At 46.2% G+C, this 18,216-nt stretch overlaps 1 protein-coding gene across 10 annotated transcripts in view; it reads right to left on the bottom strand.

The window, feature by feature from the left end:
* The window catches only part of CHL1 (cell adhesion molecule L1 like), a 168,366-nt gene that overhangs the window by 18,406 nt on the left and 131,744 nt on the right, over positions 1 to 18,216 (bottom strand). For all 10 annotated transcript variants that reach the window (XM_062200056.1, XM_062200057.1, XM_062200055.1 and 7 more), the window contains 8 exons: positions 16,649 to 16,789; positions 16,262 to 16,373; positions 14,871 to 15,037; positions 12,114 to 12,279; positions 7,527 to 7,651; positions 7,161 to 7,262; positions 6,774 to 6,971; positions 4,581 to 4,651 (listed from right to left, as the gene is read on the bottom strand). In XM_062200056.1, the coding sequence (XP_062056040.1) occupies positions 4,581 to 4,651; positions 6,774 to 6,971; positions 7,161 to 7,262; positions 7,527 to 7,651; positions 12,114 to 12,279; positions 14,871 to 15,037; positions 16,262 to 16,373; positions 16,649 to 16,789 (1,082 nt within the window). The remainder of the gene's footprint in view (positions 1 to 4,580; positions 4,652 to 6,773; positions 6,972 to 7,160; positions 7,263 to 7,526; positions 7,652 to 12,113; positions 12,280 to 14,870; positions 15,038 to 16,261; positions 16,374 to 16,648; positions 16,790 to 18,216) is intronic.

Raw genomic sequence — 18,216 nt, 5'->3', positions numbered from 1 at the left:
AGCTGAAAAATCAGTCCTTGCACTCACCACATGACGGGACGTCCACACTTTACACGCCTGGATTTTTCTGTTTCTGCTTTCCACTATATTCCATCTTTCTCCTCCCAAAGAACAGGCAGCAAGAAAAAGTACATAGTCAAGCTCTTTGGTAGTGAGTGGGACCCCTACCCGTGGCTTTTCGGGTGGAATTCTCCACCTGATGCCATCCTTCCCCATCTTTCTCCCAGGAGAGAGAGAGAGAGAGAGAGAGAGAGAGAGAGAGAGAGAGAAGTAAATCTGCATTTTTGGAGGATATGCAAGGCGTGGTAGCTCCTCTCTACATTGCGTGAGTTCCTTGGCCATTCTGCTGTGTGTCATTCCACCATCCCAGAACATCTGACAGAGGAATTTCTAGTACAGGAAACTGGTTTTTTATATGTTGATTCTTAATTAAGTAATATTTTAATTTTAAAAACATAAATGTGATTTAAGCCATCTGTTCAATTTCATAAAAATGGGAATATTCATTTAAATGAAACACACAAACAATAACTTTGTATATGTAGGCAATTTGATAACACCACATATAATGTTTTTACAGAATTTATAATGATTCTTGACTTAGTCTAATTTATTAAAATATGTAGCAGAGCTATACAGTGAAGTACAGCACATAGAAGTAAAATAATTTTAAGTCTTTGCCTGTTCCAAGATCAGTAAAAATTTTAAAAAATTAAAATAAAACCTTCCTGAGATTTTCCACAATCATCATTTTACTCTTGCATTCATGGGAAAAGGTCTTCATATGACATGGACACAAATTCACTGGGGGCTTGAGCACTCCATTGGAGGGTGAACCAACAGCAGGAAGGAAGACCTTTCTCTCTATCTCTCTCTCACTATCCACTCTGCCTGTCAAAAAAAAAAAAAAAAAGGAAGTCTACGGCAACTTATAAAATAAAGTGCCAGGATCCTTGAAGAAACCAGAGAAAGCTGGGATTTGGCCTGGAACAATGGCCACAGAAGCTCAGGAAATCTCAAATGAGCCCTGCAAAGAGGGAAGCTAAGAAGGAGCAAGGGCAGAGCAGCCAGGAAGACCTTGAGCCCCCCACTCTCTGAGAGAGTGGCCAGAGGGAAGGCGCCTCTAGCAGTGAGGTTCTCAGCCTGGGGTCTAGACACTGCTGGTTGGGGTCCACAGGCCCCTCAAAGGGTCTGACACCTGTGACATGGTTAGCAAGACTTTTTCTGCACAATTTCTAGGAAAAGAATATGTCTTTTAACATTTCCAAGGAGATCGCTGAAGGCTATGCCTGCCAATCTAGAAGCTGGACAGATTGCCACACTGCCCTAACTCCATTTCATTTTTTTAACATTTTTACTTGTTTATATTTTAATTGACAGGTAAAATTAAATATGTTATTGTGTACACTGATGTTGTTTTGGAAGAAGCACATGGACATTGCTACAATCAGCATATGCATTTCCTCACAGAGTTTTTAAAGTGGGAACAACACTTGAAATCTGCTCTGTAAACAGTTTTCAAGACAACACACTGTCACACCTACAGTCACCATATATATAGTATTCCATTTAATTCCATTTCAATTTTTTTAACACAGGTGGATTTCCTGGATTTCCTTGCCCTTCCAATAGCAATAATACAACCTGGGTCCCTTGGGAGTCCATTAGTCTGTGATCACAAAACCAAGCAATCCAAAAAGTTGCTACTTCCCAACATTAGTGGAGTCCGAGATTTTTTTCTTCTTTTTTCAGTTGTTGAGGGTTTTTTTTTTTTTTATGTCTTTGAAATCAGAAACTTGTTAGTTTATTAAGAGAAGTTATAAATTCATATAAATGCACTTAAGCTTAAGAACACCAGGAACTACCATGCAGAAGTATCCTGATATATGTGGCCAGCTGGGCTGCAGCTGACCCTGCTTTAAGAAACAGACCCTGGGGCCGACGCTGTGGTGTAGCAGGTAAGGCGCCACCTGCAGTGCCAGCATCCCGTATGAGTGCCAGTTCAAGTCCCGGCTGCTTCACTTCTGATCCAGCTCTCTGCTATGGCCTGGGAAAGCAGTGGAAGATGGCCCAAGTCCTTGGGCCCCTGCACCCATATGGGAGACCCGGAGGAGGCTCCTGGCTCTTGGCTTTGGATTGGTGCAGTTCCGGCCATTGCAGCCAACTGGGGAATGAACCCATGGATGGAAGAAACTCTCTCTCTCTCGCTCGCTCTCTCTGCCTCTCCTTCTCTCTCTGTGTAACTCTGACTTTCAAATAAATAAATAAATCTTTAAAAAAAGAAAAAGAAACAGACCCTGGTCGGGCTTCAGCATCCAGAGATGTGGGCACACATAACCATAACTTAACACATAAAAAGTGATTTGCAGAAGACAATGGTAGCTGAAAAGACCAACTCTGTTATTAAGTTAGAATTTAATGTGTTAGATTTTGCTTAATGCTACAACAATCAAGCAGACAAAAGCTGGAGACACCTAGTCTCTCCCTAGAGTTTCCTCGCGTCACCATTTTTTGTCCAGTGTCAACTCAGCAGACAGGCACTACTTTGTGAGCCAGTCTGCAGAGCGGTCTGCTCATTTACCCACAGTATCTGTTCATCCACTCAGGAAACTCGGGGCATCTGACTCCTTCCTACAGTATGAGCCACACAGAACAATACTCCATGAAAGAATGTCCCTAAACTCCCCACACCATGCCGGTGGCTCTTTGCTCACTGACACTTCAAAGTGGCATGAAGCATGTGTTTGAAAGTAATTGCCGGTCCTGTTCCAAATCCCTGACAGCTGGTGCCAGTGGAGCAGATGCGCCTCTCTGAGGAACCAACCTGCAGATATGAGATATGACCTGCAGTCCACATGAGAGGAAAAAGGTTGTGAGTAACGGAATTAAAAGACAGGTTTATTCTGGTGAAAAAAAATCAAAATCTGTGCCTAGTTTTATATGCATTTTCTTTGAACTTATCAAGACCCCTCAGATGTCACTGTCCTCTAACCAGTGACGTTATCTACCTACAGAAATCTCTGTAGAACTAAAGGAAGATAAGACAGACACCATCTAAAAGAATGAAAGAATGATACAGTCTACACAACAGGTAATCATCAAGACAATGCAGTAGTAGCTATTTATGCCACTAGGAAATATAATATTCTTGGATATATTTAATGTCTAGGTATTCGTTTTTTCAAATTTTTTTTGACAGGCAGAGTTAGACAGTGAGAGAGAGAGAGATAGAAAGGTCTTCCTTCCATTGGTTCACCCCCAAATAGCCACTACAACCAGCACACTGCAGTCAGCGCACTGCACCGATCTGAAGCCAGGAGCCAGGTGCTTCCTCCTGGTCTCCCATGCATGTGGGCCATCCTCCACTGCACTCCCGGGCCACAGCAGAGAGCTGGACTGGAAGAGGAGCAACCGGGACAGAATCCAGCGCCCCGATCAGGACTAGAACCCGAGGTGCCAGCGCCTCAGGTGGAGGATTAGTCAAGTGAGCCGCGGAGCTGGCCCATTCTTTTAAATTTTTATACACTGAAATGGAAATAAGGCTTATTATTGATATAAAAACTCAACTAAATAATTTGTAGGTATGGGCCATGTGATTAAGTAAATGCATATAAAAACAACAAGTATATGAAGGAACAAAGCACACCAAAGTTAATACACTTTAAAAATTCTTCCAAAAATCATTCCTGGCATGAAGTGTGGATATACATCAGCTATATTCAGTAGGTGTAAAAGTGACAACACTTACACAAAATTCAGCAGATTCAAGGTCAGAGGCCTACTGTGAATCCAAACGGGTGCATGGAGGCATGCTTTCAATAGGTTAGTGGAGCTGCTACTGGCCGTGACCAAGTAGCAGAGGAAAAACAAGGTCCTCCACTCTAACAAAACAATCTTGGAAATGACACCAGAATAACTGACATTATCTGAGAATATATAAATTTTAGAAAAAATTTAGAATAAAATCATTTAACAAGGATGAGCATAGGAAAAAGTAGAATTTGGAGTCCAAAGACAATAGTTGACGCCCTGCCTTGTCAAGATGCACAACACCTAATGTCACCTCTGATCCACAACAAGGTGCAAGACGCCCACCACAGGACATCACACGCAACCTAGAAGAAGGCACAAGATGCTAGCCAGCCAGCATCACACTCGCCTACAGCAAGGCACAGCGTCACACCTGCTTTAGACGAAGACCTGGAGGTGCGTGCTCAGGATGACACCTGAGTCCACCCAGGCCTCCAGGGCAGTAAGTACTGACTGCTGTTCTGGAGTCATCCTTGCATCAGACTTCACAGACCACATACTACACTGAGTGAGGGCGTTCAGTCATTCTGAATGTGAGAGCATCTAGTACCTTTAACAGAAATACCAGGAATCTGAAACATTGAATAACGGACTCCAACTCAACCAGAGGTCGTCAAGATATACACTGATACACCACAAATTCAAAGGACTCACAAGCACTGCCTCCTTGTTATTAAAGAAAATACTGCTGTATCACTGTACTTAGCATGCAGACATAAAGGAAAGGAAACCGGCACAAAGAAATGCATAACGTGAGAAGGGATACACACCTCCCATTTTATGATCATTTCCTTGGGTTGAGAGGCATGGACTCTTATGTTTTGAGGATTCTTGTCTGGAGCTGAAAAGTTAACAACATTAAAAGCAAATTCAATAGGGAGGTTATATTATATCCCCCCAAAAAAAACTGAGAGGCTAAAAAAATTAATTGCATTTCTTAATTTCTATCTGGTTTAGTTCCCAAACAGATTTAAGGCAGCTTTTTAAATACACATGTTACTTCAAGAAGTAAAACAGTGTTCCCAGAGTAATACAATTCTTTGAGTGTAATATAATTATCTAATGGTTAGCAAATCATTTACTATGTACTTGTGTAACAAATTTAAACCTGCTCTTTAAAAATTCAAACCCTACTACTTTAAAATGTGTCTCAATTTTAAACCTTTATTAATTTTCCTATTAGAAATATTTTTATAAAGGTATGTAGTAAACATTTGCCACTAGGAGAATAAGTGAAATAAAGTGGAACATATCAGTACTGACACCCAAGCTTCAGGGACATCAACTGGAGGACAGCGTTATGGATGTCCCCACGAAAGGTACTCAGACAGGTCCGTTTGTAAGGAGGAGCTGAGCGTGAGGCTTGGCGCTAACTTCCATGGACACTAAAATCACACCAACACCTGATGCAGTTATTGCCATAAGTGCTGTTTCTCAGTCCAAAATGGAAATTATACCCTGGGATATTTATCTCATATTTATTACACACCAAAGTATGGCCACATCAATGTCTAGTGCCAGTTAACACAAATTTGGGCACAATCACTCCTGAGATCAATGAAAAAAACTTGACATTTAAGATAAATATTCAGATCCAAAAAAATCAAAATGCATAAAAGCTGACAATGTTAGATTCACCAAAAACTTAACAAAGTGCTTGCAATGAGTCAAAAATTCTACTTTAGAAAGTTGAGCCTTTGAGGCCAGCACTGTAGAACACCGAGTTATGAAGTTGCCTGTGACACAGGCATCCCATATGAGTGCCAGTATGAGTCCTGGCTACTTCACTTGTGATCCAGGTTCCTGTCAATGTGCCTGGGAAAGCAGCAGAGGATGGCGCAGTACTTGGTCCCCTGCACCCACCTAGGAGACCCAGATGAAATTCCAGGCTCCTGGCTTCAGCCTGGCTAAGCTCCAGCCACTGCAGCCACTCGGGAAGTGAACCAGCAGATGGAGGGTGTCTCTCTCTCTCTCTCTCTCTTTTTTTTCCTCTCCAATTCTGCCTTTCATATAAGTAAATAAAGCTTTAAAAAAATAAAGTTGAGGCCCTTCTTGTGAACCTTTATTCAGAACTTACACTTTATGATTTCTGACTTAGACATGATGATTTTTTTTTTTTGGACAGGCAAAGTGGATAGTAAGAGAGAGAGAGAGACAGACAGACAGAGAAAGGTCTTCCTTCTGTTGGTTCACCCCCAAATGGCCGCTACGGCCGGTGCACTGAGCTGATCCGAAGCCAGGAGCCAGGTGCCTCCTCCCGGTCTCCCATGTGGGTGCAGGGCCCAAGCACTTGGGCCATCCTCCACTGTACTCCCGGGCCACAGCAGAGAGCAGGACAGGAAGAGGAGCAACCGGGACAGAATCCGGCGCCCCAACCAGGACTGGAACCTGGGATACTGACGCCGCAGGCACAGGATTAGCCAAGTGAGCCACGGCACCGGTCTAGACATGATATTTGACTACCACAAAATTCAGAGAGATGTTTCCCACCATCCCAACTTCCTGTTCTCTGTCAAGTGTTTGCGTAACACTTATGAGACAGATGTACTCTGAATATCTTGTGAGCTGTTAGTTTACAGATCTGTTCAAGCTATTTGGAAAAAGCTAAAATCCAGCACGTGGAACAGGGACTTGCACTAATGGTTAGGATGCCCACATTGTCCAATAGTGTCCCCGGTTCCATTCCTGGCTCTAGCTCCTGTCTGCAGCTTCCTTCTAAGGCAGACTCTGCAGGCAGCAGATGATGGCTCAAGTAACTGGGGCCAGTGCGACCTCCGGTTGCCACAGGCATTTGGGAATAAACCAACAAACAGGAGAACCCTGTCACCCTCTCTGTCTTGCAAGCAAATCAATAAAAATAATAAACCCTACACTATTCTGCCAACCTTTTTTTTCCTAACATGTTCAAAGATGGGGCCAAACTAAAACATTTTGTCAGAATCTTGACATGAGCAGCTGCATACCTGCGGGTGGGGTCTCATGATGGTCCGAGGGCTGGCTGGGCTGGCTTCTCCCCACTTCATTCACAGCTATGACCCGGAACTGGTATCTCACATACGGAGCCAGAGCTAACAAGACTGTCGTGTCCTTTCCTGGGACTCTGGCCAGCTCCTCCCAGCGTCCGGGTTCCTCTTTGTTTCCTTCAAACTCTACAATGAACTCTGGCAGAGGAGCAAGGACAGAGCATTAGAATGAGCCCAGGTACTTGGGTTATACTAGGATTTACACAGGATCAAAAGTTTAAAAAGATGCCCTGAGACACATCATCCATCGCACTTGGTATAGAAACTGCTTCTATATTGATGTTTACTCTGTGGGACAAGGGTAGTAATTACACCAAGTCTTCCTACCGCTAATATTGCTGTTGTGGTTGTCTCCCGCTTCCCACGTCAGCTGGACACTCCTGTTCTGTCTGTCAGACAACTGAAGGTTTTCTGGTGGATCTGGAACATCTGATTAATAACAAAAGACACAGGCAAGGAAAATGCAGGTCACTAGCTGTCTGTCCAAATCCTGCATCCAGACACATTGGGAAAAGAAGGAAGCGTTGATTCGTGTATGTGAGAACAAGAGAAACTATGTGAAAGTGGGGCTACTTATCAAACAAAAAATTCAAAGCAATAATTTATGTGCAGGGGCTCAGACCAACACTGGCTTCACTGCCTGGGAACAGCAGGATTTAGTCAGCACTGAACAGAGATCACCTGTGCACTCACCCAAGACAGTGACTCGAGTCGCATCAGCAGCGTTGTCTAGAGCAGTCTGGGCAAAGCAGGAGTAAACCCCTTGGTCCTCGGATGTGACATTAGATATGGTCAGATTAGCTCCATCAATAGTGATCCTACCAGAAAAAAAAATCTACACTGAGGATGAAAACAAGAGGAGAAGGAGAAACAAAATCCTTCCAACACTGTACATTCTCCTGGAAACAATTCAAAAAAGACTGAAAAACAACTCCACATTAATGTATACTGTATCAGGGGATACCTAAGTGACACACTGTATTATGGGATGCCCAGGAGACAACTGGAGAAAAAGCCATCTTCCAAGCATATGTAAAAGTCTACACAGCCATGACCTGGATCGCCTTCTCTAACCTTATGAAGTCAGGGTGCATGGACAGTGATGGACAGCGTATGTGCAGCCTGGAGGGCACGTGAGGACACCAAGGCCTGCAGCACCTGAGTGGCTCTGAGTGATTCCCGGGGTGTTGGAGGTTCCCTCCTGGGCCTTCCCACCAGGGCAGACCCCATATCTAACCCCATCTCCATGGAACCGGAACATCTGAGAAGGGGGCCTCTAATACGTACTTCTGACAAGTTTCACTTTTCTTCACCCCACAACTCCCGAGCAGAATGCATGTTAAGGTCTGATGTGATTTATCTCAACAGCACACAGTGGTCTAGTGCTTGTTTGCGCAAAGCATTTAAATTTCCTTTTTGTTATTTGTTCTGCTTTTGCCAATTCATAATCAAGTTGACCACATGAAAATTGCTTCTTTATAAATTGCAGCCTTTGCTCTATACCTATATATTATCAAAATACCTACTCGAGATTTTTAAACTCCATTAAATTTAAAATTTATTCATAACAGTGGCGATTTAGTTCAAGTAGTTTAAATAATGCCATCCTTGAGGAGAGGGTGGCAGAATGTTGCATAATTGAGATTTTCAACGTAAAATTCATAAACTGCTGAGAAGTTGAAATTATGGAAAACTACTTCACACTGTAGTAAAAACTGACACATTCTGCCTTCTCACCATGGACAGTCTCTCATTTCTACACCAACGAGTGAACAGTGTGCCAGGTGATTCAACCCGGTTTTGCTAATCAAGAACTGCATCAATTCAGAACACGAATCTCTCAGTTCCTGTTGCCTGATGCCCCCTTGGCACAGACTCAGCTATTTTACACTCACTGGCAGCTTCTGCACAGGTTGACTGCCTAGGTGAAGGGCTACAACCTGCTTGGCAAAAAGCTACTCCCAGGAGCTGGAATATCACCAAGATGTGGGCAAAAAGTGTGAGGGGCATCTCTGTGATGACCCTCTCTTGCTTGAGGCCCTTGTCAGTCTCTCAAGTGCACCTCATGTGCCTCACATGTGCAAGTGACCTTGAATTTTAGGGGCTATGGTGAAGGTGGGGAGGCTGAACTATTCCAGACGCAGGCTCAGACTGAGTTGAGTTCTAAACCAGAACACTTCCAGGGGGTACACGGCACTGAAGGAATTCCGGCGTTGGCACGGACGTGCCCTCGGTGCCTGAGACAGCAACCGCACTTCTCTCCTGTGCAACGCTTCCTTCATAGTCAAGGGCATTCTACCTGCAGAATCTTGAGCTGGGAGCCTCCTGATCTTTTCCTCCTGTCCTTGCTTAATCCCCTCACCTGAGAAACCCAACCAACCGACCCTGACCCTTGCACACCTTTGTCGGCACCACCAGCCTGCCACCTTCTGCATGCCAGCTCCCCACTGTCCGGCCCCACTCCCTCTGTGGAATGGCCACGTCCTGGGGCAGGATCACGAAGCTGTTCTTCTTGGAGATCTGGGCTGCAGGTTCAGTCCATGGATCCTTATTCATGTGACCGTGAACCACTCAGGCCCTCGATGTACCCCACTGGAAACGGGCGTGAGACAAGTCAGCCAGGTAAAGCACAGAGGAGCTGGCAGGACAGCCCGTGCTCAGAGGCCGTGACTAATCACAGTAATCAAATTCATTCCTTCATTTCTGGCCTGTTGCTAATCACGCTCCTCACAGCAGATGCTGTGACATCCCCAGACCCCATTCCTCCTGCCTCTCTGCTTGGACAAAGTGTCTCAGTTCCTGACCCTCTGCTAGGGTTTCCCCACAACCTCTGGACCCCGTGCCCTTGTCCTGTTCCCCTGCTGAAGCCATGGACAGAAGCCCCCACCGGATGTTCCCAGCCTTGCCCTGCCTCCTTTGTCCTCTGACGCATGACCCCCCCCCCCCCCTGCAGTATCTCCCAGTGCTCACTTTGCCTGGAGTCATGAATGGCCTCCCAGGGAAGCACCAACCTAGGCAGAGGCACGAAGGGGTAAATGGCCAGAGTGGCTCTCACCACACCTGCACTTGACAGGGGCCGGAAGAGAGAGCAGGGGGACCTCCCATCTCGCTGCTCTCTAGATGTAACTTCTTCCTGCACAAAAGACTCTGATCTTGGCCTAGTGATGAGGAGGAAGCAGGGCTGCTGCTCCTGGTAGCCCAGCAGACACCTGCGGTATGAACCCTGCCACATCTTCACGCCTGTCCCTGGTAGCCATAAGGACCCAGCCACAGTCCCTCCTGACTCTCCCCACTCCTGAGTCCCTTCTGAGCAAGGGTGTCTGTCCCTCATTCCCTCCACTTGCTCAAGGAAAGGCAAAAGAATATGTCTGTCATTCATTCAGTCCAATCTGTTGCAAGTTTGTTTGTCAGCCCAGCAGCCACAAAAGCTAAGACAGGGCCATTAAAAAAGCTGCAGTTCCTGGGGCTAGAGGCTTAATATGCATGTGCAGGACAAGACCTGGGTCCCTCCTCTTCCCACTGGTAGCCCAGAAGTCACAGGAAAGACCCCAGAAAAACTGAAAACAAGAGGGAAAATGTGGGTAGATGTGAGCAGTTGACAGATCAGCTGAGACAGAATCTGAAGTTGAAGATTCTACTGCATAGTAGCCCTTAGGATTCTAACTCATCTGTTTCTATCACAACTGCACATACAGGGAGGGAGGAGTGACAGAGGAAGTGCACACACATGCACACACCCCATGCATACACATGCCCCATACACACGCATGCACATATTCTTGCATATGTGCACCTGCAAATATCCCATACATGCAAGCATGAACATACACATTGCCCATGCATACACATGTACAATGCACCCCACACACCTGAACATGAAAATATGTGCATGTGCATCCCATACATACACACATGCACATATGCCATGAATACACACATCCGTATACCCCCAATAGACATGTGCACACACACTTGCAGTGCACGTACTGCACACACATATGCACATGCACACACATCCATGCACACAAATACGTACACAGATGCCACAGAGCCACGCAGGCGGCAACAATGAGCACCACCCCCTGAGGAGGTGCACAGTGCAAATCAACAGGTCCTTCTACGTGTGTAGAAGTCATCTTCTGAATCTGCATCATCGAACTCCACTTCAGGAGGTCACTGAGGCACAGATGCTGAGCTGCGTGCCTGAGTGCTCCACCTGATGAGCGCTACATCAGGGGCCATGCTCTGGACTATGGCACAGCAGCCAGTTCTCACCCAAAGGTCATCAGAGGTTTCATAGAAATGAGCAACAGAACCCAAGTGCAGGGAGATTTGGCTGCAACCCCAGATGGCCCATTTTTAACCCTTGCTTGGCAGTGGTGCAGAAGTGAACAGCCATTCTTTCCCTCCTGATATCCACAGAACCGCCCAGTGGAGTTCTGCAACTGCTCCCACCCATCCTTTATTCTCTACGTGTGGTCTAGTTTCTCCACAGAGGTCAAGAGAGATGCCACATCGATATACGGGGAATCAGGCAATGCCAGACTATAAACGCTCAAAAACTAAAAGCAGTGAACGTACTGAAAACATGCAGATGTTCTGCCATCACCCTGAACAGTGTAAGAGCCACTTACAAAGCACTTATGTGTCAGGTATCCCGTACAATCCTGGCATACACAGAATGACGGTGCAGGCTCAGTGCGGACACCACACCACTGTATCTAAGGGACTGAAACACCCAAGGATTCTGGTGTCTGCAGGGGATCCTCAACCCATTCCCCTCAGATACCAAGGGATGACCATGCTTGCCAGGACTTTGCAGAAGGAGGAATTCCAGGCATGGCTTAGGTCCAGCCTGTGAGGCAGACTCCTGTGGGGCTGGGCAATGGAAGAGAAGCAGACAGCACTGTCTCTGGGCAGCATGAGTGGCCGGAGCAGGGCTGGCCACGTGTGAGGTAGCTGTCAAGACAGAAGCAGTTTCCAGACACTCGAACAGAAGCTGCAGGGCCGCGTGATGCCTGAGCAGCCCCTTGAGGCCCAACTCCCCAGCCTTCCCAACAGCTTTCCAGGTGCCCGAGCCCACGCAGTAAGCCTGCCTCGGTCACCGGGGTGGCCTCTGCTCCATGTGCAGACAGATGACACAGGCACCTGGAAAGTCAGCAGGAGCAGCAGATGATACACATGTGCCTTGAAACTCAGCACTAATGCTTTCAGAACTTTTGGAGCTGCACGGCGTTAGGTCCAAGCAGACACCGTGACCACAAACCACGTGTTACCTACCTTCCATCTTCAGTGCCATTCACCTCAAAGGCCTCTCCATCTTTACCCCAGGACAGTTTCAAACTGGGCTTCAGACGGGAGTCAGAGCTGCTCTCACAGTGAAGCTCAAGGACGTGTGATCTGGGGACTCGGGGATTCTTGGGAGAAACACTCAGCTTCGTGGCGTCTGTTTACCAAAAAAAAGACAACAGATAGAGCTACAAATGCTGAGTTCACATGGTGTTGCCCTGCGTAGACAAACCATCACCTGGAGGGTGGGGACCCGGGAAGCAAGCCCCAGGGTGGGGCCGGGGCCTGTACACAGGAGGTGCTTAGCACACACCTGGACGATGTCTCGGTGAATGAGTTACACTGAACCAGAGATTAAAACAAAGATGAATGGAGAGTATCAAAAACAGGAATCTCAGAGACTAGTACCACGGTTGCCTTGGAAAATGTTCACTTCATTATAATTGTTTCAAAGTGCGCCATCCTTATTCTTCAAGACCACGATCAGGCAGGTGTACTTTTTCGGTGACACCTGGCACTGGGGGAGCCTCTGAGAGCCCAAATCACACAGGCTGGCTTCCAACCCCACAGCCACGCTCTAACATTCACTGTCTATGCAATTGTCAGGGCGCCGAGCAAAAAACTTAGAGTGTTAATAAAATGGATTTTGGGTATCACAAGCGTGAGGGCTGGAGAAACTCATATGCTAAATGAGTTGTGAGTGAATTCTTAAACCTCCCACGCCTTATTCTAAGCTTAAAGTCAGAAATCCATTCAATAACAGAAACCCTGAATAAGCTCTTACTCTATTCACTAGGACCCTGCTAACAAGTTCACCATCATTGTGAACTTCATGATGATAGCAGTCCCACAGATCTTAATATCCTCGCCCCACAGAGATGATGAGGCCAGAATTAAATTGAGAGGTTTCCTAACTAGTACGGGGCTGAGCCAGGTTTGGAGCCCAAATCTGGCAGAGACCAAGCTTACGCTTTCCATCACTACAGCACAGCTTCTTACTCCACGCCATTCTCACATCGCTGTCTTACACACAGAAAGTGTGTTCTTAGTCCTCCATCGAGGGGAACTTCACATATTCCTTACAAACACAACGACACTGAAGCTCGTGGGCTTGGCAGCTGTCTGGATGCAGCCACCTGAGGTCCCCCTGGGCCATGCACAGTGCTGGGCATCGAGAACAAGAGGCTCAGGCCCTGCTCTCTTTGACTCTGACCCTGGCTGAGTTGCTGAACTTTGATACAAATCTGCAACTTGAAATATTGAAAAAAAAAAAAAAACATAAACAAAAAAACCTCACAGCCTCCTTCAGTGTATTTTGAAAACTGTGAAAAGAGGAAAAGTGTAGGGAGAGGTCAGACACAGCAGACAGAAGGGGTAGGTGGTTCCTGGGTGGGTGTGGCAGACAACGAGGCACAGAGGACAAGTACTATAAAATCACAAAAGGACACAAGAGAGAAGGACAGAAAAGAAGGAAGGAAGAAAGGAAGAAAAGTGAAGTGGAAGGAAGAGATAAAGTGGTGGGAACACAATGAAAACAGATGCTCAAGCATGAGTCGGCAGACACACACACACACACACACATCCACGGCCCCACTGTCACCACAGGACTCAGTGCTGAAGACAGAAAGGGTATAAAGCTACCTATGGGTGGCGCTGTGGTGCAGCAGGTTAAGCCACCTTTTGAGATGCCTACAAGGAATACTGGAGTGCCTGGTTCAAGTCCTAGCTCCTCTGCCTGTAATCTGTGCATCCCAGGAGGTAGCAGGTGATGGTCCAAGTACTTGGGTCCCTACCACCCACATGGGAGACCAGAGAGGGGTTCTAGGCTCCTGGCTTCAGCCTGGCCCAGCCCCCAGCCATTGCAAGCATTTGAGGTGTGAACCAATGAACAGAATCAATCTCTCTCTCTCTCTCTCTCTCTCTCTCTCTCTGCCCTTCTCTCTATCACTCTGCCTTTCATTAAATAAATAAATCTTTCCTTTAAAAAAAAAAAAAAAGGAAAAGTCTCCTATTATCAAGAACAGATATTAACCAGATCTACCATGTCCTGGTCTTTACAAAACTTAACTTTTTTGAGTGTGAAATTCTTAACTCAGTCCATTACTGGGGCCGGCGCTGTGGCATAGTAGCTTAAGCCTCCACTTGTGGTGCCAGCATACCATATGTGTGCTATTTCAAGTCTTGGATGCTCCACCTCTGATTCAGCTCTCTGCTATGGCCAGAGAAAGCAGTGGAAGATGGCCCAAGTGCTTGGGCCCTTGCACCGATGTGGGAGACTCAGAAAAATCTACCAGCTCCTGGTTTCTGATCAACCCAGCTCCGGCTAATCACTCCATTTGAGGAGTAAGCCAGTGAATGGAAGACTTCTCTCTCTGTCTCTCCCCCACTCTGTCTGTAACTCTCTCAAATAAATAAATATATCTTTAAAAAAAAAAAAAAGTCCATACTGATAACCTTCAACTGGCTACTGAAATAAAATGCAATTACAAAAATACACCAAAACAGGGAATCCCAGCAGCTACCAGCACAGACACCTAGCTCCCTCTTAGAATTGTACACAGCCTTGCATGCATCATGCCCTGCCACACTTGCTACGGTCTTTCAAATGAAACACAGTCTAGGACTTTAAAATGGTCTAAAGTAGCTTAACAGGTGCTCAGACTTAAATTCCATTGCTTCATTTGGAAAAATTATATCAGACTAAAGCTATATGAGAATCCATGCAGAGTATAAATGAAATAAAAATACTTCTAATATCCAAGCTGGCTGTGACTGCAGTCTTCCCTACAGCATTTTCCACCCAGCAGGAGTAGGACCCGGCATCGTCTTCAGTGACACCGCTGATCTCCAGTGTGCCGTTTCTGTGCACGTGGTACCGTTCGCCCTCCAGGGGGCTGGCTTCTTCCACTTTCTGCCTGTGGACACAGGAAAGCAGAGGTCCAGCTGAGGGAGAGGGACCCTTCACTCTGATACACAGGAAAGCACTGTGATACTATTGCTGATGTCACCCAGGCTGAACCCTTCCTAGGAGCTAGAAGACTCTCTGCAATATTCCACTGGGGTTCGTGTTTCTCTGAGTGGCCACGGATGTACATCTCATCTGCCCAAGCAGACTGTGCCTGCAGGAGCCCGAGCCCCTCCCATGCCTCTGAGAGGTTCCCACAGCCACCACCACTGTTTTGCATCAGAGCTTACTAAATAGCCTCTGGTTTACTGAGGGCAAACTCTTTAGCCAATGACTGTTACAGGGTTCCGACAGAAGCAGTAATTGAAAGAGATAATGAACCTCGGAGTCTCCCACTCTCCTGGAAAACATTAGTCATCCAGAATACTAGAGGATAGGGGCCCCTGTCCTGAGGACCCTATCACAGCATCCCACAAGTCAGTCTAGAGTCCTTTCCCAACCTCCATCCACTTCCCAAGCATCTGCTGCAGGTCTGATTGATCCTGGGCGTCCCCCAGCAGCTGCCAGAGCTAACAATGTAGTGGACGTGGGGGCTAAGTCCACACAGAATCCCACAGGGTAGGGGTAGGCTGAGAGCGTGCGGCTTACGGGAGGTACAGTTTTAAGGGGAGGCCAAACCTTCATCTATAATCAAAATATATCACTCTAACAGAATATTTAAAAAATCCAAAAGAATGCCAAAAGGAGACAACGAACCAAGCACCCCAAGTGTAAATACAGATGGGTTCTAGCTCTGCACCTGAGTGGCCAATTCTCCTCAGAGTAATGCCAAGGTCATTTTAAGGCAGAAACAAGCTTTCCCAGAAAGGTAGACCCATGTGTCTGGACTTCTGGCTCAGTTAATGTACAGAAATGACAATGAAAATCGATGTCAGAAAACAGCAACAATGAAGTCATTCACACATGACCTCAGAAATCTCCACGACAAAAGCCAAAGCCACCTTTAACAGTGCCTCTCTGCAAGTGTCTGAGTTCCTCCATGAACACACATGGGTCTCTTGATTTCCCCAGGTGAGACCGCCCTGTTCAGGAGAGGCAGGCGGTCAGGGTTGTTACCTCCCCTGGGGGTGCTCATTCCAGGTAGCCACGTGGACACAGCATGGCCTATCCAGTGAAGGACAGAGAAGTAAGGTGAATTCTACTAGACATTCTCTTAAGCAAACGGCCGGCTTACCAGGACACCACTGCCTCAGGGGAAGCAAAGAACTCGCAGTGCAAGAAGGCACTGTACCCAACCACAGCGGCGTAACTTTCTTCATCTTCAGTCTGAATCAATGGACGGACATCTATTTGAAAAGAACATAAATACAGTTTCAAACTTTAATTGAGTCTCCCTATGTCCTAGCCATATCAACAAGACTATTCGGCCATACTCTTTCATTAGATAAGCATCCAAGCTCAACACATTTTCAGGATGAGGTCTGACACCCAAATGCAAGGGGCAAGGTGCTTTGATTTCCCCCAACTTTTCATGTGTCAAGATTCACCTGCTTCTTGGGGTATGACCTGGGCTGTTTCCTTCAGGAAGCCACAAGCACTACCTGCTCCCAGGCATACTCACCTACAACGTCAATGTTGGCATTGGCCAGGATGGTCCCATGAACGTTGGAGGCTTCACACTGGTACACAGCCGTGTGATTTGGCTGCAGATTGGTGAAACTGATTTCTCTGGGGAAGATGACATCACCAGCAACTGGATGGCCTAAAGAGATTAAAGAATGTCAGTTTGATGAAGAATAGGACATAAAGTATTTATGCACCATTTATTAAATGTGTCACACAGTATTTATATTTCAAGACCAGTTTAGGGTGAATAATCATTCACTAAAGCTAACTCCTTAGTTTTTCTTCACATCATCCATGGATTTTCTTTTCTAGACTCTAGCATTTTCAATCTTCTTTCAAATTAATATTTATCATCAAAAGACTCACTGCTGCACAGCTCACTGGCTCTCCACTCCCACAGACACAGGTGAGAGTCCAGACGACTTCTTTGACACTGTCCCACTGTCCAGTGACCCTCTCCTAACCTCCTAAACTCAGATGCAGACTTTGTCTAGCACAGATCCCACAGCCAGGGCACTGCGATCCTCACAGTCTCCTCCCTGAGTGCTATCCCTGTTGCACTCGCCCACCCTTCTGAATTTGTCAGCCGCACCCTTCACTTCACTTTCCATGTTCACTGTGAACCACGTCAGGCCGACAGCTCAGTGCCTCTTTCTCCCAACAGCACTACATCCATCCTGTGAGCAGGAGCCAGAGTTTCAATTTTTTGGCAATAAAACCCACTTCTCTCTCTACCCAAGAATAATTCTGGAAACATCTTTTGGAAATGAGAAGATCTAACATTTCTGGTATACTTATTATGGGCCAGGGAACTCTGGGAAGCAGCAGGTGTGTTTCTCATTGACGCTGCTCAGCGCCTGCTGGACTCATTGCTGTGGCCATTCCAGAGCTGGAGGCCCTGGGTTTCAAAGAGGGGACTGACACATCCCACAGCATATAGCTGTCTACACACTGTGCCCTTGGCATAATGTTGCAAAAGAGTAGAACACACGCAGGTTCTTCAAAAAGCTCACAGAAAATGCATACTATGTAAAAAAAAAAACTATGCCCGGATTTCAGAATTTCTGTACATCAAAATGAATTCATACTAACACATTATAATATTCTTGAACAGGATCTAGTCTGGGGTACTAAGGAAGACAACAGTCTGAGATCCCCTCTTATAGCGACACAGATTCTGCTATAATTGAGACCAGAATGAACACCAAATTTATGATGAAGCTGATGTGAAGAAACAGCAAAATCACTGTGCTTTACAAAAAGTTCTATGAGGACAATACCCCCGAAGAAACCAGTATTTTACAAATTTATGACTTGTTTAAGAAGGGAAGAGATGATGTTACAGATGAAGCCCACAGCAGCAGCAGATCACATCAAATCGCAAGAAAAAAATCAATCCAGCTCGTGCCCTAACTGAAGGGGAACTGACAACTAACCGCAGAAGCACAGTGACCGACAGCGTGGACATCGCCGCTGATTGCGCACCCAAGTCTGACTGAAAAATTAAAGTGGAGCAAACTTTCTCTCTGTGGGTGCCAAAACTGCTGTGCAGGGGTCAGCTGC

Source organism: Lepus europaeus, chromosome 9 (genome assembly GCF_033115175.1).
Source record: "Lepus europaeus isolate LE1 chromosome 9, mLepTim1.pri, whole genome shotgun sequence".
NCBI lineage: Eukaryota > Metazoa > Chordata > Mammalia > Lagomorpha > Leporidae > Lepus > Lepus europaeus.
This window is presented reverse-complemented; position numbering and strand designations above follow the sequence as displayed.